Genomic DNA, 24,238 nt, shown 5'->3' on the forward strand with positions numbered 1-24,238 from the left:
ACTCTTCTGAGATGCCTCCCTCAGTGCTCTCCTGGTATGATGCCACACACACAGAACGCTGGCTCATGCTTTTCCTCCTCAACCAGTGCTTCCCCAAATCCTACACAATGGAAAAATGTAAAGAACATTAACCACCATGTAGGCTCCCTGTCCCAGTAATTATCACTGTAATCTCTTTTTACACCATCTTAATCCCTCTTAGGTAGACTTGCATATAAAACTAGAAATAAAAATATTTTGGAAAGATTTAATTAACCCCAGTATAAAGTTTTATTTCTGATTCAGATTTAACTTCCTGAACTAGTTTGGTATGGAATACAATAATCCACACTAGCAAATGAATCTTGGATGTTTTCAAAGTCAAAGTAAAATTAATATACTGCGATATGTTTTTTTCATTAACACACAATCCCTTATTTCAGTTTCAGAACTTAGGAAGGAAAATGTAACTAAAGGAAAAAGTCAGTCACTACATTGATTTTTTTTCTTTCTTATTGCTGATGTTAGTAGCAAAAATTTAAATTCTACTTCCATTATTCTCTTGTATTTTGAAGAAAAAATACCCCACCCAACAAAACAAAATGGAAATATTCTTTCAATAAAATACATAATACATAGTGATGAAAGATCCAAAATACAATGAAGTTGTTTAAACACTCTCTAAAAAATATCAGCACAGAAAAAGCTGGACCTTTGGGCATTACACAGGCACTTCAAAGTGATGGGTGAGATCAGGATTTACATACCTCACTCAGAGTGAGTGAACAAGGGAAGAATTTGCAGTCAGTAACAATGAAAACCATCTCTTTGGACATTAGAGTTTTGCCTTGATAATTGCACCTTCAAAAGAATTCTATCAGAAAAGCAGAAAGCCACTGTGCTCTGTGATTAGCTGTAATTTTTTTTCTGGCAGGACCATCATGGTGCTGATAAGAACCCGTTATACATCCCACTCACTGCACAAAGTCGTGTGCCACAGACTTCTCATTAGGATGAAATCTCAACCCAACCTACTGCCAGATTTGTCACAGATTTAACTGTAGCCGCAACTACCCCCTTAATGTTTTTTAACATCTTCAAAGAGGACAATTAGCGGCTTCTGGCCACGTCAAACAAGCAGCTTCGTGGCATATTTCCCTGCCATGATCTCGTAAGCAATGGTTTTGTCTATCCCATTTCCAACAATTACCAAGAGAGAGAACTGAAGTACTTGGGATTTGGGGAAAGGCCGCGGCCGGGCACAGGGAGCAGCAGACAGAAGTGAGGGGCAGTTCTGCTGTCTGCAGGTGCTGCTCCGGCTCCAGCAGGGCCTTTCCACCCAAAGGCATGCCAGAAACTGCGCTGCGCAGAGAAAGGGCCCAGCAGCTCCAAGAACACAGAAAAAACCTGATCAAAATTGGTGCTCTTCAGGCGCCCGCACCCGCACCAGGGCCACCTAGCCACCCAGGTTTGCTCGAGTACGTTCTGAATTCAGGTTTTTTCCGCAAGGTCGTTTGTAGGTGGGGAACTGGTTTTGCCACGCCGCGCCAGACGGGCTCCCGGCCGCTCCCTCACGGGGGTCTCTCGGGTAATGCACACAGCCTACAGGGGAAGTCCCACTGCCCCGGACACTCGCTGTGTTTTCTGCCTCACTGCTTTGCTAAGCACGGCGGAGTGACCAGCTCCAGATGTGCGGATGGGAAGTTCAGCCGACAATAACCCACCCCACACCTCGGGCCGCTAACAGCGGGAGTGCCGGGACGGGGGGCGTGGGGCGCGCCCACGGAGCGGGGGGCGGCGCGCGCGGACTCCATGTCCCGGCTGCCCGCGCGGCGGGGGCGGTGCGCGCATGCTCGCCCGGCGCAGCCCCGGCACGGCGCGCGCCTCCCCCTGGGCCGGGCGGTGCGCGGAGAGCAGCGGGAACACCATGGAGGCCGCTCCGCAGCCCCGGCCCCGGCCCGGCGGGGCCGCCGCTACCCCACCGCCACCCCCGGAGCAGGAGCGGAAGCTAGAGCAGGAGAAGCTGTCGGGGGTGGTGAAGAGCGTCCACCGGCGGCTGCGCAAGAAGTACCGGGAAGGTAACACGGGGGAGGGGGCCGCCCCGGCCGGGCCGCCCTGCTGCCCTCGCCGGCCGGGGATCGGGGTGTCCCCCGCGAGTGGGGGGCGGCGGGCCGGCCCGGTGTCGGGGGAGGGCGGCCGGGAGCAGCTCCGCACTCGCTTCCTGCTCCTCCCGGGAGAGCGGGGTCGCCGCTGCCGTCGGCTGCCCGCAGCTCCACCGAAGGCAGCCGGTCGGAGGGGTTGTGCCGCTTTCCTGGAGCTGTTGGCAGCGGAGCCCCCATCCTGGCCGAGAAGGGAGCTTCCCGGCCGTATAGCAGTGTTTTCCAAACTGAGGATCTGCAGGCGTGAGAACAGTAGATGATGAATGCCAAAAGAGATTGAATGGTGATCTGGAAAGGCACAGGTCTTTGTGAATTATCTGTGCCTCCTATCTTTCAGTCGTAGCGCAGTAGTTCAGGCAAGAGCACTAACTGAAGGGGTTGGGGTAAAGCTGTTGTAATTATTCATAGTCTTTGAAAAATCTACTTTGTCGTCAGTATTAATGCCCTTATGCAAGGTTTTTATGGGTGGTATTGGAATGCTTTAAAACCTCCCTGAAATGCTAGCACAGGTCACAGAAAATTCATCCATCCATTCTTTTAGTGAGCCTGTAGCTCACCTCTAGAAGAGCACACATGAAATGGGAGCTCTTCCTCTTGTAGACACAAGTTCTTGCCTCTCCTCTGTGTTTGCATATGACACTTCTGTTAAAGAAACAAGGTCATATTGCCTTCTGGACTCCCAAAATCTCCCCTGGAACCAGTTCATGGGATTTGGGCATAAATACCGACCTATCTAGATACTGATCAAAAGTCTCTGTTTATTTTGGCCCTGGTGAGGCAGAACTTAATGGAGGATCTCACTTCACTCAAATGTTGGGAGAATGAATATAGTATATTTAAACATTCCAGTCCTGGCAAAGTAGTCCAGCTTTTAGCAGTTCATGTTTCTGTGTTATTTCGGAGCACCTGTAGATTAAGACGGACAAGGATTGGCTTTGTTAACTTTTTTTTTTTTTAATGAGCAATCTCTGTAGCAACTGATTTAATTTAATTTTTTTTAGATGAGAACCTAAATAAGGAGGAAGTTTTTGTAAGTCTATTTCTTAGCAAAAAGCAAGTTTGTGCTCAAGGGTAAGTTGTGTGTAGCTGGTTAAGTGAAAGAGCCAACAGCATTTTTATTTACTTCCTATGGCTGGTAAATCATGCATTAGTGAAAACTTTACAATGATTTTTCTAGTCACTCCAAAGGGCAACATGATAGGACATTTCATTGAGAGTTAAAACCATTTCATTGAGTTAGAACCAAACAATTCATCACATCTATGCCGCAAGAAACGCTCTACCCATTACCTACTCATCCAATAGCAGGTGGTCCTTACAAGTTACTAGTGCTTAGTAGCCAGTACTACTTCCTATGTTAGCTTCTTTCAGCTTAAGAATTTTAGTTTTGGAGTCTTTTCTACCTACATCTGCCTTTGCTTCTAAAGGCAGCTTTGAGAATATCCTTCTTAAATGCCTTTAATGTCATTCTGAAATTGTTATACCAGGACATGCTTGATCTCTGAAAGGTGTTTTCTTGAATTTTTTCTTTTTTCTAGTACTTGGTGATGCTGACTGGCAAGTATGTTATCCTGACAACATTAAAGTTGACAGTTTGTTAAATAGAAATAAAAAATCAGTAAGTTGTCTGTAATTTTGCTATACATTTTGAATTATGGCTTGAGTATAGAAAAGCAAAGAGCAAAATCCCTTCATCCTTGCTTATGTGTTTACAGCTTTTTACACAGGAAAAGCCTCTTGACTCCACAATTCAGTGTTCTTACCTGCATATGAAACAGAAACATAATTCTGCATTATTCTGCAATCTTTTATTGTCTTTTTTTTCTCTTTTTCTACTTTGTCTCCTCTTGTGTTTTACTAGAGTTCTATGAAGCTAGTTTCCATTTTGTCTAAATAAGCAAACTGCTAGAATTGCTGTTGCTTGGACTTCAGTGCTTTGTCTGTAGAAGCAAAAGTAGATACCCATTTTAATTTTGCTGGTAGATGAAAAATCATATTCATTATTCTGAAAGCTATATGATTATTTTGTACAGGGTAGATAAGTCTAAGAAAGCCCTTTGTATTGTAATGTGATCCTGAGTTACTGTCTTCTGTTAGAAGTGTTGAAAGGAAATAGATGCATCCTTGATACACTGAGATGTGTGTTGATAGATTTTATTTGAACTTGATTTTAATAAGCTGATTTCTTTGCTAATTCATTTGCCTTGCTGATGTTATCAAGGTTTGTGTTTCAATGGGCAGTTGTAACGGGCAAGCCAGAATTGAGTTGCTTATAACTGCACCATTGTTAAAATTTTGTATCATCTTCTGCAATGGTTCCCTTCTTTTTTGAAGATGAGCCAGTAAAAAAGTGACAATATGCTCCAAAATTGCAAGCCAACATGTTTTTGAAGAAGTTGCATACTTATTAGAAGTGCAAGAGCAATATTTCTTAACTAGGGAAGCATTGCAGCAAATTTTTTGCAGTTACTAGGGAATTACTAGAATAAAGTTTAGTCACCCTGTCATGTAAAGGGTTTGATTTTGATTTTTTTTTCCTGGTGAAAAAGTGGAGATTAATCAAAGCTGAACCTTGGCTATTTTTTTAATTTCTGCACTTACTGAATCACTTATACCTGTAAGTATGGTGCATGGATTTTATATGTAGTTCTGTACTGTGCCTCGTGTCATATCACAGCCCCATGCCATTCATGACAAGCATTTACCATCTTTTAAATTATGTAGCTGAAACGCTTTTAAGTTTGCACTGAAGTACGTTTTATTTTGTTTTCTTCAACAGTTTTAGGTTTTTTGCTGTGTGACTAGTACTTTTCTATTGTTTAGATATTACCAGTATGACTTACAGTGAGAATATTTCCATTTTTTTCTTCTTTTCATTCTTCTTTATTTCCTTTTCTTCCCCTTCCCTTCTCTTCCCCTCTCTGTTGTTAATAAGAAAATAAAGGGTAGCAAGTCATCATAAATGCCATGGCAGATTTGGTATTTTGAAATTGTAGGATGGGCTACTTCTTTTTTCTGCTGTGGGTTCTGCAGTAGTATTCTGTGTGATATTTTGAAATTATTTAATGAAGTTTACCAAATGAGTGTAGGTTTTAAATTAAAGTGATTGGTTCTTGTCCACACTGAGTGAATGTGTCAACTAAAGCAGCAAACCATTGAGAAGTTGTTTCAGGCTACTTTTAGGTAGTGATAGAGAAACAGTACATATATAGTAGTTCCTAAAAATAATCATCATTCCTGAGGTTAGCCTATAAACTTTCTCATAATAAAGAAAATAGTAAGTGAGAATAGCTCTGAGATGTAACATGTTCACTTAGGAGTCTCTCTCATTAGTATAAAGCTCATGGGTTTTTTTAGTTTTATTCCTGCTTCCTATACAAACAGAGTCATTCACAGTAAAATCCAAAAACTGAAACTGCTCTCAAGTAGTGAGTTATTCACTTATCAGAAATTTCACAGTGGTTCTGGATGCTTGACACAAGCATTTAGAAAGTAAAGAAACTATGATTTTCCATAGTGTTTGAATTTCTGTTGCTACATGGAAATGGGGCAAAAACAATGTTTGATTTAGTCACTTCCTTTTGGTTCTGTTGCTTGGCACCACAGGTGACCCCAAGTTTTACAGAGCTTTCCTCTATGCATCCTTTGGGCACCTGCAGCCATGGGCTGGAGCGTGTTGTACGAGTTGCATATGTGCATGAATGTTTCATATGCTGCATGTAGGCTGATGCATGTCAAGCCTTAATGACAGACCTGTAAAAGCTGATTTAGTGGTTCCTAAGGAACTATGCAAGATCTGCTGAACATCTGCTGTGTGATGTATGTTTGTTTGCTTCCAATTGCTTGTAGTAAGTAAATAGGTTTAATTTTTACTGGGATAAAAATCCCTTTCCCTGATACAGAGGCAGCCTGTTTTTCACTGTTGTTTATTACCTTTGTAGTCATGCAGAGCTGTATTTATCAAGTGAACATTTTCTCTGTAGCACAACCCTCAGTTATAGATGGTTTTGTGTATAGTCTGAAAGATGATTTACAAGACTACTTTTCCCTTAAAATTCTGTAATAAGTACAAGTGAAAAAAATTGCTGAGGTATCTGTAAAGGTATTTTGTGAAATGTTTTCCTGTATGTTCGCTAAAACAATTCATTTCTCCTAACATATGCCTGCTAAGGCTGCTGAGGCTTAGAGAATCACACAGCAATGTTGTTTGTCCTGTTACTAGTTATCACATCACAGAAGCTGACAAAAACATTTCTAGGTGGCAGTTTCATTCCTTAAAAGAAATATTTGTTGAAACATCAGAGAAAAGGAACTTTTTTAAAGTTTTTTTCAGAAAATCAGGGAAAATTTACAGGACCCTGCCTGATAATACTAAGTAATCCAAGTCGGTAAGTGGTTTAGACATTTAGATAGAAGGGTTGTTCTAAACTCAGTTGTTTCATGGTCTCTTCGTCTCATGTTTTTCATGAAAAACCATGAGAGAGCTTAAGTTCTTCCTAATGTGAAACAGGAAACATTTTGAAATGGTGTCATTTTTCACAGGACAGGAAAAACTTTGTCATTGAACTCTACACGATAAGTTAACAGTTGTTGCTCCTTTTTGTTAAATATGACTGATTTACAGTAGAAATAAACTGAAGTTTTCAAAGTAATAGTATGTGTTTTACCATTTGGAATAATTTCTTGGAAGAGGAAGACATTTTGTAATACTAACTGTTGAATTTTCCAGCAGTAGAAACTAAATTTTATTTAATTAAAATGAAAACTGATTCTAGTTTATGACATGACCATTAAGATGTGTTTGCCCTTACAGTTTGCAAACCACAGTTTTGCAACAAGGCTTTCATTAGAAATCACGTAAGATCTACGTTTTGGGGGATTTAATTATTGCTATCATTTAGTTAGCCTGTACATTTGAAAATGTACTGGCTACAGCATAGGCTTGCACTCACTGAACAAACAGGTCTATGACACCTTCCCTGCTGCCCTGGCAGGGAAGATGGTGTTCCTGTTACAGGGTCAGCATAATGAAATCTGTACCTATGCATCAGCATAAGTTCAGCTCCTGCATTTGCAAAAATTACCAAAATCAGTAGCTTCTATTAACATGTTCATGTCTGTGTTGGTTGTGTTAAGGTGCAACACATAGTCCATCCTAGAAAGTCAGGTTTGGGAAAGAGGAGAGGAATGAAGTTTCCAGAAGAGTATATCCAACACCTGGGGGCAGTAATTGCTTAAACTATAACATACATGCTGTTTCTGTGATGGCCATCAGAGATTTATAGCAGAGACACAAATTATTCTTCAGAGTGATCTAAGCTGACCTCCAGTAGATGCTGAAATGTCAGTTGGGCCCTCAGAGTCTGTTTCATGTAAACAGATGGATAGTAAGTTTACCTGGGAGGCCACATGTAGAAATCCTCATTTGGTCAAATGAATCCTTGCCATGTAGGTTGGAGGATACTAAGATAGAGAAAGTTAGTTAGATTTTTTGCACTTGATTTTTTAAAAAATATTTTATTCTGAAATAATTGAGGTAACTCCTAAGAAATGTGAAGCAATACTAGTCAGACATGAAAAGGAAAATATTAACTGTGGTTGCTTGAACTTTGTCCAAGTTGAAGTTCATGTTCTGTATGTAGACATGTAAAACTGGAAAATAGAGAAGCCAAAAATTCCCTTATGTCGTTTGCAAGGAGTGCTGAATATGCATTTAGTAAGACAGATGTTCAGTAAGTTTATTTGGTATACAATGAAAATTATGAATGTCCTAATATTTGCTGATATTCCTCATGTAATTAATTTTTCTTATCATTGTCACAGCATCCATACATTAGTAGTACAGCTAAATCTCAACTGACAATGTTAATGAGGAAATTTTGTCAGATAATAATAGGAATTTGATTTCAGTTTTAGCCTAGTAAACAGTTTAGGACTGCTTTCCTCATTTACTGTTTAGCATGTTATAGAAGCTAGTTTACTGTTTCCAGCAAGTGAGAGGTGATCTTAAGAGGATGAGAATGAGATCAGTTCTTTTCATTCTGCAGTGCACTGCCATCAGCAAACAAAAAAAAAAAAAACCAAAACCTCAAAAATCTTGCTAGGCAAGCAGCTGGTCATGTAAAGTTATCCAGCATTGTCATGGGCACTTGTTAATTGTGAGGATAGGTTTCCTTTTTACCATGAAGAGAATTTATTAATTTTTATTAAGGTAGTGTTAATATTGTGCAAATATTAACATGTCGATTTTAGTTTTGCCTTTTGTTGTTGTTATGTATATTGAGGTTATTTTCTCTTCTACCACAGCCAAAGTTCTGGTAGAGGAGAAAATAGAAAAGCAGTGTATTGTTAAATGAAGGTATTGAAAAGGGAGTGGATTGAATCTGATTTTCTACACTACTCAGTTATCTACCAGTATGTAGAAGACTTTAAACCCTGAAACACTTGGGGGTGGGTTTTGGTGCGTTGAGGCATTGTTGGGGGTTTTTGGAGGGTTGTTTTTTGTTGTTGTTTTTGCTTGCTTCTTTTTGTTTTTGTTGTGGTTTTTCCAATTAAAGCTACCTTGAATTGAGAAAATTTTATTTTCCCAGAAGGAAATAATTACCCTTCTCCTCAAGGGGTTTTTTCTTTTGTTTTTTGATGGGAGGGTTGTTTGTTTGGTTTTGTTGTTTGTTTGTTTCTGGGATTTTTAGGTTTTTTTTTTTTAGATTATTATTACTATTTTTAAATTTCTTTTTTTGGAGGAAGTTGTTACTTAAGATCTAACCTGCATTACATGTAACCTGCATTACATTACATGAAGACTTAAATGCACAGTATCAGTGCCAGTTAACTTTTTATATGCTAGGTCTTGTTTGGTGATGGATGAAATATTCTATAGTTAGTTTTGAGATTGTCAGAGATGACTGCACTGTTTTTCCAAAGAGCACCAGTGGACTTATGGAAAATAGTAATTACAAATCTCTTCTTGTAGGTGCAAATAGTACTTTTATAACTCTGTGGTAACTCTTGTGTAGCTTGATAAAACTGAATTATTCAAATCAGTTTGTTTTGGATTCATCCCATTCCAAAATGAAAAATACTGCCTTTATAGCTTGATAAAACTGAATTATTCAAATCAGTTTGTTTTGGATTCATCCCATTCCAAAATGAAAAATACTGCCTTTAGCAGAACTGAGCTCTATTTCTTTTATATTACAAAAGGTTGTGTTTTCTTAAAATACCAGTTGACATGATTTGTTCTATCAGAAGTTGAAGAAAAACTGCCTAATTATTTTTTTGTTTATTTCATAAGCATACCTTAAATGACAGTTCAATTTAACACTCTACAAATAAATGACTTTTTAAAATAAATTTTTTTAATGGGATGGAAGAAAGCGGAATTTTTTTTTCTTAGTAACAAACTACCTGGAGAGAATTACGATGTAGGTTTGTCTCACCAAGAATGGCAAACCTGATCTTCTCATGCTGATCTTAGAACCTCTGATAAAGACTTGTAAATAAATGTGGAGCTAGGGGAGTTCTTACTAATTTAGTATGATTCTTCTCCTTTAAAAATATGTTTGGTTGTTGAAAGCTTTAGCTAACATTGGTCTCTTACTGTTACCCACATTTAAAATTATCTTGTAATTAGGATAATTTAAAAATAACTAATACGTGCCTGGCCTGTTCTCTGTGTGACAGTATTCAGCAACTGCTGATACAGCTGTGGTTGAGTTCAGGGTTATGACTTGGCTATTCTGTGGGCAATATTAATGTGGGTGGAAATTACTTAGAAGGATTCATCTGTTCTAGGTAAGCAGTATTGGATTTTTGTTACTGTAAAGTCTGTGTTACAAAGAGCAAGTCGATCAGTCGTTCATTCAGTGACAGAATTCTAGGAAGCAGTGGGCTTTGACATTCTTGGCTTTAAAGGAATAGTTAACCTGCAAGAGAAAGAGTAGGTTATTTATTTAATTTCTAGGTAATTCTGAATAAAATAGAACAAGCTTTAAATAATTTTGAAGTAGCATAATAAATAATTTTGAAGTGCTTTGAGGCATGTGAAACTCTTATTATGAGCTAGTTTTACCAGTCAAACTTTTCAGCTGGACAGTGGCATACTGGCTCCTTGATGGAGATCTTAGGCCTATGAAGATCTCTGAAGGTTCAGCACTCAAAAGAGGTTTTAAATTGCATAAAAGGTAATCTGTAAACGTAAAGTAAAGTGTTTAGTGCCTTCAGTTTTATGTTATGGTACAGTCATGAGTATGAAAAGTTTAATACACAAAATCAAATATTAACTTTAGGATGTGGTCAAAGATTCAAGACTTTTCTTTTTAGTCTAGTATATTTGCCTACAAACTACTATTTAATTTACAGCTACTGATTGCTTAATAGAAGAATTTATGTATCTTTTTTTCTCTAGTAACTGCTAGTTTTGTCATGAAACATTCCTGCATATTTTACTGCCTGTTTGGTTACATAAGCAAAAATTTATTGATTAATAAATAAATGTTTAACTCTAAACTCTAGAGTTAATGCCATATTTGTACCTGGATTATAATGTATTGCTTGAAAAATTAGGACACAGTGGATTATAATATACTGATTGAAAAAAATTAGCATGTAACTTTTCTGTGTTCTGGATATCAGTTTGAAATTGAATGCTTCAAGACTTGTAGTCACTGTCTCAAAATCTCAACAGATAGGAAGGATAGTTTGCATTTTCAACTCAGTATCGGAGCATGATTCTGGATTTAAAGTTCCTATATCTGGTGTGCTTGTTTGTGTCTTCTCAAAGCTCACTATGTTAAAGTATGGGGGAGTAAAAACCACAGCAGATCAATGCACTGCCATGCTACTTGCTCATACGAAATTAGATGCCAGACCCTTTGAAAGGCCCTGCACAACGGTGCCAGTGCCTTAAGATGACCCATTATTTGCAGTTGTTTGGAGCTTGTATCCATGAAAAAGCAGAGAAATGGGCATCACATCAAAATCAGTATTGACAGTGGTCCAACAGCAGATACTTACACAAGAATAAGTGAAAAATGCTGCTGGAGTATCACTGTGCTTGCTTACCATTCTGTCTTTTAGTGATTTTGTGGTCTAGGAGTTCCTGAGTTAGAAATCTCATCTTTGAATATAGAGTTTGTCATGGATTTTCTTCCTGTAGTTTGCATGAACTTCATGAACTTTAGGCTTAGTTGTACATTTCATGAGGAAATAACTTTTTTTTTCTTTTAAGCAGCTCTTTCTGTCTAAGATTGTTGGAACAACCGGAAGTTGTTCCATATTTACCTTCGCTGTCAGTTGTGATCTTGTGGAAGTTTGTCCTCTCCTTGTTATATCTGCCTTCTTCCTTCTTCTGTTTCAATGCTTGTCATAAAAAAGCAGGGCTGCATCTGTCCCATGTACACAATTTCTGTATCTCTGTATTGGTTAATGAAAATAAACCAGAAGTGCTCACAGAATTGACTTAATATAGGATGTGTGACAGAATTGCTTTGTGATAAATTTTTCACTTTTGTTCTGCATCTCTCTCCTCATGGTCTGTATAATTCAATTTTATTTTCATTTCAGCTCAGAGCCAAGAAGCTGTTACTCTTATAGGCAGCTCTGTTGTAACCCAAAGTTCATGTCCCAATGTGCTGGTAGTCAGCTCTGGGTCTGTTGCTGTATGTCTCAATTTAAGACCCCTTATCTGTGGATGCTCTTAACCCTCATCTGACTTCCAGGGACTGGTGCAAATCTGTGATTTGTTCAGAAGGAAATTACAGCAGCTGCTTTGAGAGCAGGATTTGCTCTTAGCAGGCATCACTATTTTGCTGTTACTAAGGGGAGGCTAGTTAAGAACATCTGGTCTTTGCATATTTCTTCTTTCCCATCTCTCTTATTTCTTAAGCTTTAAGGAAAAGGGGTATTTGAAAATAGAATAATTGCTTCAGGAATAGACCAGATAAGTATTGAAATAAAAGAGTAGTAATAAATTTCAGATTTTTTATTTGTGATATTTTCCTTCAGTAAGTGTTCATTCATTTACTTTTTACCTTTCCAATTGGCCACGTATTCAAACAAGTCTCTAGCAACTGCGAGTCATTGAAGCATTTCACAGCTGTCTGGAGCATGCAGTAGGACTCAGAGTATTGTGTTGGAGAAATTACAACACTTTGTCTAAGCTGCACCAGAATTCCATTTGCTGTTGAGAATCACTTCAGTCTTTGCTAGTGCTTCGATTGCTAGGAGTTGTATTTGTTTTGCCCCCTTTGCAGGTAGGTCACTATTGTTGCCATTTTCTGCTCTCTTTTGTCAGTAGGGTATGTCCTGTTCTGCATGTTTATTTCTACAGAAGGCTCTCCTGAAAGCTCTGGGAAAGTGCCCCACAGGTTTTAGCAGAACCCCCTGTGGGGATTTGCCTGCAACTTGGGTGTTTGCTCTGCTCTGGTGGTCAGCTGGTGACCTTGCTTACACCATTTCTTATAAAGCATACCTCTCTGAACTTAGATCATTTGGAAAATTCTGAGGGATGTAATTTTGTTTCTTTTTTTTGGTTTTTTGGGGTTTTTTGTTGTTGTTTGTTTGTTTGTTTGTTTGTTTGTTTTTGGGGGGGATTTTTGGGTTGTTTTTTTTTTTTAATTTTTTTTTTTTTTGTTCAGTGTAATAACTTTCTCATATATGCTTGTTGAATAGCAAGTAGAATGCATAATTTCTTGCACAGCTTCCCCATTTTGGTAACATTAAATTTCAGCCACTCCCTTCCATCTCAAATGCCATCTCATACTAGGGAGTATAAACACCTCATTTTAAACATGACTCACTTTGATGATTGTACAAGTGTACTAGATGCTTATTTCTGAAAATTGCTATGACTTCCCTAAACCAAACCTAAGTAGGGAGTAACCTGGATGGTTGATTTAAATCTTTTAAGTATACATCTATACTTGTCCATCGGGGCCAGTCTTTCTGTAAGTGGAGGACAAATGAGGTGAGGATTGTTGTTGCTTTGCACAGGAGGAAAAAAATAAAAAGGTTGTCACTGGAAAAAATCCTTGATTTACAGCTAATTGAAACAAAGTGCATCAAAGAAATTGCCGTAAGTGTGTTAGAAACAGCAATCTCTTACTGGCATGAGGAGAGGTCATACTGTAAGCTACTTTCAGGCTTTACAGACACTTATTATTAGCTTATGGCTGATATACTTTCAAAGTATTTCTTTCTCATATAAAAATGCTAAAAGATGGAACCATGTTATGAAAAGTTGTTTGTCCAAGTTAAAGCTTAAAATATAGCTATGTTCTTGAAAAGTTATTTTAAGCTGTATTAGCTTGTCAGTTCAAAATCAGTACATATTTTTTATTCTGCAAATTGGCATATATTGTAGATATGTGCACACATTTGTGGTTAAGAAACACAAAAGCAATTAGTGAAGATCATGCCAGGAAAGCATCTTTCTTAGGGCAGAAAATCCTTTCAGTAAGGTACACCAAGGGTTTGCATGCTGTATAGGAAATGGGGCTAGCCATGACTAGCGTTTCTTGTTTTTATTTAGCAGTGCATTATGTAAAGCAGGCTAGGAGAAGTGGATACTTAATAGCAAAGAAGGAAAATCATCATGTTTAATTACTTTGAAGAGCCAGAACTTAACCTGCAAGACTTCTTTTCAGTGAGGTGAGGAGCATGGAAATAAGTCTGTCCCCAGAGATCAGCAAAGGAGTTTGTCTGAGATTTCCTGATCATAGTTGGTTTGATTCTTCAGTACTATCTCTAAAAGCTAATTTATTGGGCCTGGCTAGATTAGACAGTGGTCAATGAGAGTTTCAATTTCTTTTTCAGTATACCCAAAGAAATCTATAGTGTGGGATTAACTTTCATGGCTTTTTCATGTAATGTCATACAGTACTTGCCATGGATGTGAATGCTAATAGAAACCTTTAAATCTTTCATTTCTAAAATGTTTGTTGTGTTAAATGCTCATGCACAGAAACCTAAAAGCAAAACTTCAGGGACTTTAATTTCACAGAGCAAACAGAACATAATCCATGTACTGATATTTCTAGTTTCTCAAGTACCTGACAGCCCCTTCCTGCCCCAAAACTTGGAGTACTGTGTTTATGACTACAGAAAGTAGAATTTGTTTTTGTTTTGTGGAGGTAAAGTAAGCTCTTGGTGCATTTTGTAACTCTTAAACTGGATGGGGATTTTGCTGTGGAGTTAATGAGAGACTTTGTATCTGATGTGCAATTTTTTTGTTCTGTTTTGTTTAGTGGGAGACTTTGATAAGATCTGGCGTGAGCACTGTGAGGATGAGGAAACTCTGTGTGAATATGCTGTGGCAATGAAAAACCTTGCAGATAATCACTGGGCAAAAACTTGTGAAGGGGAAGGCCGAATTGAATGGTGTTGCAGGTAAATAATGCATTTGAAACACACAATTGCAGGCTTTTACTTGCAATTATTTATATTACAAAGCTTAATTGTTTTTTACTTTTTGCCAATATTTAACATTTGTCCTATAGCATATTAATAATTTATTGCTTTCTTAAAGAAATACCTTCTTAGCATTCCAACTTACTAGGGAAATAGCTTATGAAATGTTTTGTTATTAGATGATCCTTTATTGAAGTATTTTCAACAAACATGTTTTTTTTCTCAAATACTGAAACTGTTTGCAAATAAACCTATGAAGTAACTTTCCTTGCTTCTGAACCTAAGCTGAATAAATTCAGTGAGTGTAAGTGAAGTTTAATTTTCAAGGTTTGATTTATACATATAATAGTGTTTGATCTATACATGCAGATCTTTGGTGCTTAATTTTCAGTTCTTAATCTCCTGTGACAGACTTTACCCCTGTGAAACTTGTTTTAAATGTGTTTGAAACTCTAAAATTCCTAATAGTCATAAACATCTAGTTTTTGTTGAGCTATCTGAACTGTAAAGTCATGAAATGAGGCACTAAACTATTTTAGTCCCTGAGGAAAATAGTAAAAATAGATGTTGGTCATTCAGAATTCCTGCATACAGTTGGCATCCAAGCCATACCACAGTATCTGTACAGCAGAATAAAACAAAATGCTATTGAGATTTAAATGGGAAGAGAGTGTGTCAATGGTCTTGCCATTGGGCAGGGAATGACTTCAGGAAACATTGTAGTAAATGTCCAGTTTGGGTTTTGCAGCCTGAGCTCATGTTAGGAAGATAATCCACCCACTAAGAGACGTTAAAGTGCTTTGTCTTGGCATAAAGCTGCAGATAAAGCACGTATCTTTTCAGTTTGCAAAGTAAAGGGATCAGGAGTTTTTGCATTAGTAGAAAAAGAGAGAGTACTTTTAACTTCTCAGATTATCCCGAGGCCTGGATTGATAAATACCAGAACATATCAGATTATCTTTGTGTTCTGCAATTTTATGTTCCTTCTCCCACGTTGGGCCAAGAGTTATGCCCGACAGGTGGCAGGTCCCATTGTTGTAACTCCGCCTTGTGCCTGGGTGCAGAATTGCATGCAAGAGAACTTGGCATGAGACTTAGGTGAACGCTTTTGCTCAATGCTTATTACTGTGTTACCATGACAGCAGGAAGGTAGCTGTTTCATATTAGATGAATTTTAATTTGTGAGTGGAATGCTGAAAATAGATTGGAACCACCAGTGTATGCCTCCTGAAGAAAGAAGAGACTGAGTTTTGTTTTAATTTGAAGGACGATCTTTTCAGCGATCTGAAACTGAGAAGTGTTTTTTCCATTAGTTAAAGGGGGGGGGGGAAGTACAAAAGACTTTGTGGTTTTTGTTCTTTCCTTCATTTTCCTTGTATCCTCCTAGGAGCTGATAAAGTAAATCAGATAGCATAGAATAACCACTAGAGAAGCTATGCATACTTCTCAGGATCAAGAATAACAATTTGTTTTTCTTTCAAAAGCCTTTTTGTTGAAAACACTGGAAAAAATTTGATATTAACTCTTAAACCAGATGACATAAAACTTACTGGTTTACTTCTTCATTAGTGTTGATTTAAAGAACATGTATCCAGACTCCAGAAACCGTAAAAAATGGAAAGTAGTACCTGATAAGACTGTGCTGGTGGCCATATGCTGAGTTATGTAGAGCCAATTTTGTTTATTGTTTCAGGAACTCATTACAGAACTGTTAAGTGGGATGAGGGATGGGGGAAGAGGGATTAAAACTTTATCCACTTTCAGATCCAGGTTTATGATCCCCTGAGTGGTGGTGTAAAAAGCCTGGGCAACACTCAACTGTTCCTTCCTTCCTTCCTTCCTTCCTTTATATACATTTAAAAAATTGAAAGCAAGTCACAAGTGGTATTTTCAAATTAATACTTCTATTTCTCTTTCATTTATACTACAATTCAAAACTTAAAACAAGTTAAGATAGCGTTTACCCAGAATAATTGTTGTAACTCTTTCATTTTTGCTGGCATAGATAGGCTGGTGAACCTTTGTACACACAATGAATGCCAGCCTGTTCTGGTTCTAGTTAGAACAGAATAAGCCAGACCAGCAGGTTTGCTTCTTTCTGTTGCTTTTGCCTCCGTGTTAAGACTTGTGTTGACTTGACTGTTTTTTTAAAGAGCAAAAAATAAAATCTTCTCTTCTAATTATCATGACAAAACACTATCTAGACCTGCATTTTTTTAAAAAGTCTTTTGACTGTTTAATGAGTAAAGAAATACAGTTCTGATGAAATTAATGACAGGCAAGTACAGAACTGTTTGAAAACATTTGCAAAGAATAGATGTGAGAAGCTTATCTTAAAAATGTGACTTACTGAGAAGAATTCTGTCAGAGTTTGTCTCTGTATCCATAACTAATTAGTACTTTTATTAGCAGTCTGCTAGAGTAAAGTGTATTTATTAAATTTGGAAATGAGACTAAAGAGAGAGGAACAGTCACTCTGAGAGCAGAATTAAAATTACTGAAGTTATAAACTATTTTAGACATTATCTACTATATTAAATATCAGCTCTACAAATAAATGCCAGGGAATAATTGATTGTGTCAGTCTTTCAAAAAACTATTTGGATTCTGAAGTAGGCCATAAACTGAATATGAAGTGGTCATGGGATACTTTTGCAGTAGAGGCAAATATCATACTTAAGTGTGTTAATGAGATTGTCCACAAGAAATGTAAAGTACTACTCTGACTCAATTTAGCATTGCTCTTAGTGAAAATATCGCCTTGGCCACTGCATTTAGAAGATAAGAAACAGCAGCTCAACTCCAAAAAAGATAAAGAAATTATCAAAAACCTTCTTTAATTTCCACAAAAGCCTTGGTGTTCTTTTCTAGAAACTGGAGCTGTCTAGTCAAAAAATGAGAAGGCTAAGTAATCTGTTAGAGGATCTTGGAGAATAACAGATCTCTGCTAGAACTGGAAAGCTGATTCTGTGTAATTGGGAGATCAAATGAACGAGTGTTTGCAAGTCCCTTCCACACTGTTTTGCAGATTCTTTGATGATTGCAATTAGTCAAGCAATTGACTGCAAGGAGACTGGACCTGAGGAAGGTGGCAGAACCAGCAGGAGGGGAGCCATTTAAAATGGGGAAGGACAATGTTCAGTGTCCTCATTGATATGCCAGTCTAACACATTGTTTGCTGATGATACTAAATTGTGAGGAGCTGTTAACTCCCTTGAAGGGATAAGCTCTCCAGAGAACCTCAACAAATTAGAGGGCTGAGCAATCACCAACTATATGAAGTTTAACAAAGACAAGTGCCAGATTTGGCAGACAGAGCAGGGGAGTCAACTGGAATAGGTTATTTATCATCTAAGATTTGGAATATGGAAAATAAGTTTCACTGAGGAAATACAAAGATTTTTTTTATTTCTTTTTTAAAGCAGACATTAACTTCGCACTTCACCCAGAAACCCTCCTGTCTCTCATCTAGGAAACTGAAACAGTTTAGACCTGAAATGTTTTTTTCCCAGTTTCTGTGAACTGTAGCAAGTATCAGCTCAGATAGCATTTACATTGCAGAATTCTTCACGAGCAGGTATGTTAATTGTGTAGCTAATATTGTATCATCAGAGACAGAATGCTTGTCAGTTAAAAGTGGAGCCATGTCAGTTTTTAGAATTATAAAATAGATCCCTTAAGTTTTGCTTTGTAGATAATTGAGATGCTCTGTTTCTTACTTGAGACAGTTGTTAAATGTAGAGTCTTAAGTTAAATGCAGACTCAAAACCAGGGTGATCAATTATGGCTTTAATGGCTTTGAAGTTAAACATCTGGCTACATCAGCATGTTATCTTGGGGTAAACTACAGAGTGCATTATTTTTGCCAGCTACCAGTGCAGTGAGTGCCCATGTGCTTGCTGTTACCCCACAGGAAGTATGAAAGTCACTTCTGCAGGGGGAGTACATAGGCAGCTCCACTGAGAGCTCGGGAGCCAAAAGGGCATTGTGTAGTAATCATGCCAGAAAGGCTGTGATGTCAGAAAAGTGTAAAGGGAAGATAACCCTCAGTGGCTATGAAGTGCAGGGTAATCTGAGGGTTTTTTGTTTGGACTGGGTGGGTTTGGCTGGAGTTTTTTGGTACCCTGTGGTACTGCACCAGTATGCAGAACTGCCTGGGATCTGAATGTGAAGAATTGTATCCATTCTTGGGCCTTCCTGTGACATTGGCCAGTTTTCCACCAGGGAAAATGAAGAAGTCAGAGATGCTTCCCTTTGTGGTTGACTTGGTAGTGTCTTATGTGCAAATGAAGAAGGTCTGGTATGAAGAATATAGAATTATGAGAACTCAGTTGACATGGTTAGGGGTAGAAAGATGGAAGAAACACTCATTGGCATCAGTACCAAGAATGAGGAAGAAGTGGCTTCTCAGTGACAAGGGGAATTCACACTTTACAAGTAGCTCGTTCTCCTGTGCTCATTAAGTGTTAAGCTGGGTAGCATACCAGCTTCTAGGGAATTAAAAGGTTGATAACATGAATAGTTGAGAAGGAAAAAAAAACATTCTTCCAAGGCTGAGAATTTTCTCATGTCTTACATGTCAGTGCAACACTACTTAAACTGCTGTTGATTCTGGATGTTTTAAGATACGTAATGAGAAAAAAAAGACTCAGAATGAAAATAGAGACTGCAGGATGCTAACAAAATGGTGCAGTAGCTGATAAATGGTCAAAAAAGATTTTTCTTTCCAAGTTTCATTTCTTTGACTAATTGATACACAGAACTTAATAGTTCTAAATTGATCATATGCCTATAAATAAATAATACAATGTGTAAAATATGCTTTAATTAGTATACCAGCAATATTGCAAGTGTTTTTTTCTGGGGTTCTCATTGTTTATTGATCTTCTTAAAATGTTTTTCCTACTAAGTTAAGTGACTGGCTTGTTATACTTAGTTTTAGAATTGTTGTCTCTCCATATATGCAGTCTCTTATGGGTGGAGTTGCTGTAATTTTGCAGTCTGGTATGTCTGGTGGTATTGCAGCCTAGACTGGAGCATCTGTCTTTTGAGGAAAGTCTGAGGGATTTGGGCCAGTTCAATCTCAAGAAGAGACAACTGAGAGGGGACCTCATCGATGTCTATCAGTATCTGAAGGGAGAGTGTCAGGAGGATGGATCCAGGCTCTGCTTGGTCATGCCAGCCAGTTGGGCAAAAGGCAACAGGCAGAAACTGATACACAGGAAGTTCTAAATGAAACAGATGAAGAAGTTCTTTACTGTGCAGGTGTCTGAGCACTGGAACAGATTGTCCAGAGAGGTGGAGTCTTCCTCACTGAAAATATTCCAGAACTCTCTGGATGCAATCCTGTGCCTTGTGCTCTGGGATGACACTACTTGAGCAGGGAGCTTGTATCAGATGACCCTCTGGGGTCCCTTCTGACTTGACCCATTCTGTGATTAGACCAAATTTCTGACTCAAGGGAGCTTCTTTCCTACATATCTTGGGGTAAAGTTATTTCTATCTGTACCTTGTGTATGATTCCATCTAAGAAACTCAATGACACTTCAATTACATTTTTTTTTGTTGTCCTTCACATCCATCACATCTTTTTGTTGTCCATCACATCTTATGTGATGAAGAGACTGGGTATATTTGATGAATAAAATATCACCAAACCTTAGATTAGCCCTGTGTTTTCCAAGTCTTTGTCACTAAATTTGTGATTTAAATCCACCGTTATACCAGTGTGTCCATCCTTAAATCTGTGATGTGAAGTGTCATTATCTTGTTCCAGCTTTGTATAAGATATTATTAAGCTACACTTGAATTTATTTTTTGTGGAATGTTCCTTCAAACCTCTGCAGTTTTGTTAGAGGAAAATGGAGTGAATTTCAAGAAAGCATCATAAAAATGAGTTGTTCAGAAAACATTCAAACAAGTATTATTTCTCTTGAAATTTCTCTGCAAATAGTTGTATGGTAAATATAATTAAACTGAATTGTGCAGGGTAAATCTGCATTTTTAATTTCTCAACAACAATTTTTTTCCAGTTCTAGTTATATTTTATGGATGAAATTCAGTTATTCTCAAACTCAATGCTTGCTTCTCATACACTAATGTTGACTACTGATTGAAGAACACAAGTGCTATTTAACTTCTTTTTTAACATTAATTTCTTTCAACTGGCTAATATTTCTGTTCAAGTATGATTAAGTATTTTGTTCTAGTATGTATGAGAAAAACAAGTAAGTATGGGGGAAAAGTGAAAACTAAAATAAGTTTTTGACAGTAATACAGCTACTGTCTGTTACTTAAAACAGAAAATGCCCAGTCAAACTCAATGAAAATGTAAGTTTGTGCATAAATCTGGATTAGGTTTCTTTTCCCCTAGTTTATGTGCCAGCAAGACACATTTCAAAACCTTGTGTTGACAGGGAGCTAGTTGATAACTCTGCACTATAGTGGAGAACTGAGCTAAAGTTTACCTTCTGGTAATGTTCTGACGAGACTTCTGCTGTCTTACTCCAAATGTAAGACAGCAGAAAAAAAAATTAGTTAGACAATAAAAAAAATTTTAATTTATTTACTTAGCTGTGACTTAGGGCATAATTTGGGGGAGGGGGGGAACCCACCAACCTACCACTCCTACTGTTAGATGTATCACATCTTTTTTAAAGCTGATTTATCAAAGTTGAAATAAACCCCAGATTTGTTTAAAAGCTGACAGCACTTGTATCACTTAACACTCTGGTATGTATCGTAGCTGTAATAGTGACTAACAAGAGCATTCAGTTTTCCTGGGGAATTTTTCTTTTTGTCTTTTCAGTGTATGCCGAGAATATTTTCAGAATGGTGGAAAAAGAAAAGCACTTGAGAAAGATGAAAAAAGAGCACTTCTTGCTTCTAAAACCACTCCAGCTTTAAATGTTCCTCAGACTCCCAAGATTGAAGATCCTTTGCCAAACTTTGGCTTGACAAATCATGAAGCTGTGACAGAAGAGTAAGTTTAACTTATTTTGACTTTTTTTTTCCTCTTTTTTGAGTGTTAAAACTTACCCTGATGTTTTTTTCCACCAGAACATGTTAGATCAGTCTGATGTATTTTTAATTGTTAAGAAAGGCAATTTTTATGTGAATATACACATTTCAAGAACTGTTTATGTTATAGTATATTTTGGTGAATGCCATAAAAAATTGCTCAAGAATGACAACTTAGTCATCTTCATTGTAGTGCTAAAGCAATTTCACTTTAGTATGTCATTGGTGTGCAATGCAATTTATATTAAACCTTGAGGTGAAATAAGGAAGATGTTAATTAAGTTAGAATCTAATGGCTGTTCAGCACTGTTGAAAAGTCAATTGCTTATGTACGTACTAAGTGCCAAATGTAAATATCAGAGTACTTAAAACTTTCTCTTCATAAATAATTGCAGAGAAACTCTTGATTCCAATTACATACTTCAAAAGCAATTTGGAATTACAGCCCTTAACTTTTAATGTGCTAGCTTTCTGATGACTGGCTCTGCAGAACTTGTAGTATCCTTGAGGTATTTTCCAAACAACAGTTTTAATTTTGTTTGTGACCTTCACTCAAGCAAGAATTTTATTTTTGGCATTCAAGACTAACTTTATTATTTCTGAAGTCCCGCCCTCCATTTTTTTTCCTAAATAATGTGCTGTGTTTGTGACTATTCCATGTGTGATGGAAAAAAATGCATATTTTGCAAGTGCATTGAGATAATGAATGCATAAGCATAGAATCTATAAAAGTTTTACTTATGACTTGTTCCATATTCTTTATAGATTAGTTCTTAGAACTTTCTGCAATAGTATTTTTTCTGTTGTGTAAAGAGGTTTTTTTCCTTTATTGTAGCATGTCTGCTGTGATCAGCAGTTACTTGAAGCTAGGTGTAGGATGAGTTAGGGAAAGAATGATGTGTTACTAATGTTATTAGTAGGTGTGTCTGTCCTTAGGAGCTGGTGTCTCTTGTGTCTCTCATGTTTGTTTAAATCAATAGATTTGGTGATCATATTTACTCTAAAGCTTTCTACCAGTGGGAGGCATTGTCAGGATAAAACATTGGTTCTCTCTTTGCATCTTTTTAGTCTCTCTTTGATCTCTGTCTTCATACTTTCTGCAGCTTATAGTGTCTGTTGCAGAGCTAACTTCACCTGCTTTCTTGCTACCAGTTGTTTGTAGACTTCCCTTTTGTTCTAATGTGTACAGAAAGTTAATAGAGTTAATAGAGAAGTTTTATAAATTATTTTTTAAAGTATTTGTTAGTATAGTGAGTGCTGATGATTTTTATTTTCTTTCTCAAAAGTTTAAAAATATACACACCTCATAAGACATACCTGGCAAAGGCAAATTTTTTATAGTATTTACCTGAGTAAGCTACAAACGATAGTAAGTTCTTAGTAGCCATTTAGACCTTGAACAAAAAGGCATAACTGGTCTAAGTTACTGCCCAGAGAAATCAAAATTCCTTTTTTTTTTCTTGATGCCTTACAGGAGAAATTACAGAGTTTATAAGAAAGAAAATGGATTGTATCTTACACAAAGCAGAGATCTCTCTTGAAATGCTTTATCATGTCTTCACTGCTCTAGTAGAGAAGTCTCAAAGATGGTACAAGGGATATGGGGAACCTACACACAGTTTTTAAAGACTGTCACTCCATTCTGGTCATTCTTGTAACACTACAAGAGTGTGGGTTTGTCTGTCGGTATGACTAAGCCAGTGACTCTTTGTTTTACTCTGGTAGGTGTGAAGACAATGATTCTGTTCATCCCACATATAATCCTCTCTCAAGTAATATATAAATACATATAAATAAGGTAGCTTTTGTAAATAGGAAGACAGACTACATCATAGTGATTTTTTTTCTCTGTAGCATAGGTGAAGTGGCTGTCCTGGAAATTAGAGGCTTCTGGGATTTGCTGCTTAATTTTAATCTGTACAAGTATTTCATTGAACACTTTAAAGGGAACATGCTTAGACCTCTAGAGGCTCTCTCTTTTTTATGGGAAGTCCTCTCTGCACTTTTTTATCCGGTTTCCTCTTGTTATGCTTCATATGGTCCCATGTGTCCATTGATTTGTTGTTACCTTATTAGACTCTCATATAGAATGTAAGCATTCATACAGGCATAATTTTTGTGTTTGAGTGACGAAGGATCTGCAATTAGTGTCTCCATTTGCTAAGGGAGATACACTGATCTGAGAAACCACTATCCTTATATGGGAAAAGATCTCTGATTTGACTTCCATCTATGTTTGTGATTTATGGCTACTAGGATCTGCTTACACAGTATCCAAATTCCTGTTCCAAGTCTGGAAAAATTGTTGCTTTCATCTTCATTCTGAAAACTCACTCAGTACTGATTGACTTACAAGGCAGCTTGGTAATATTTGCAACTTTGACTTTAAAAAAATTGTTGCACTGTTTGCCTTGGTCATACTGGTATTTTGAGAGAAGTGTGCCCTGGGTATCTTCTGTTCTATGTAGAAGCAAAATGTTTAAATTTGCCATTGTTTTGCCAAATGCAACAAGACATTTTCTCTTGCTTTTCCAACATCCTCTCTCTGGTAGGTTACTGGGAGTCTAGAAGGAGCCCAGAGAGCCCGCATCTCTTACTGCTACTTTGAGGCCTTGCTTTTCTTTCTGATTCTTTGTTGCTATGAGTACAGCCACGGCTTGGTTTTATTCCAC

General features: G+C 37.5%; 1 protein-coding gene across 1 annotated transcript in view; it reads left to right on the forward strand.

Moving 5' to 3' along the window:
- The first annotated feature begins 1,881 nt into the window (after nt 1-1,881).
- The window catches only part of BMT2 (base methyltransferase of 25S rRNA 2 homolog), a 29,400-nt gene continuing 7,043 nt past the window's right edge, over nt 1,882-24,238 (forward strand). The window contains exons 1-3 of the mRNA XM_030238184.2: nt 1,882-2,057; nt 14,384-14,525; nt 21,355-21,528. Of these exons, the coding sequence (XP_030094044.2) occupies nt 1,907-2,057; nt 14,384-14,525; nt 21,355-21,528 (467 nt within the window). The 5' untranslated portion in view covers nt 1,882-1,906. The remainder of the gene's footprint in view (nt 2,058-14,383; nt 14,526-21,354; nt 21,529-24,238) is intronic.

This window comes from Serinus canaria, chromosome 1A (assembly GCF_022539315.1).
Source record: "Serinus canaria isolate serCan28SL12 chromosome 1A, serCan2020, whole genome shotgun sequence".
Taxonomy (NCBI): Eukaryota; Metazoa; Chordata; class Aves; order Passeriformes; family Fringillidae; genus Serinus; species Serinus canaria.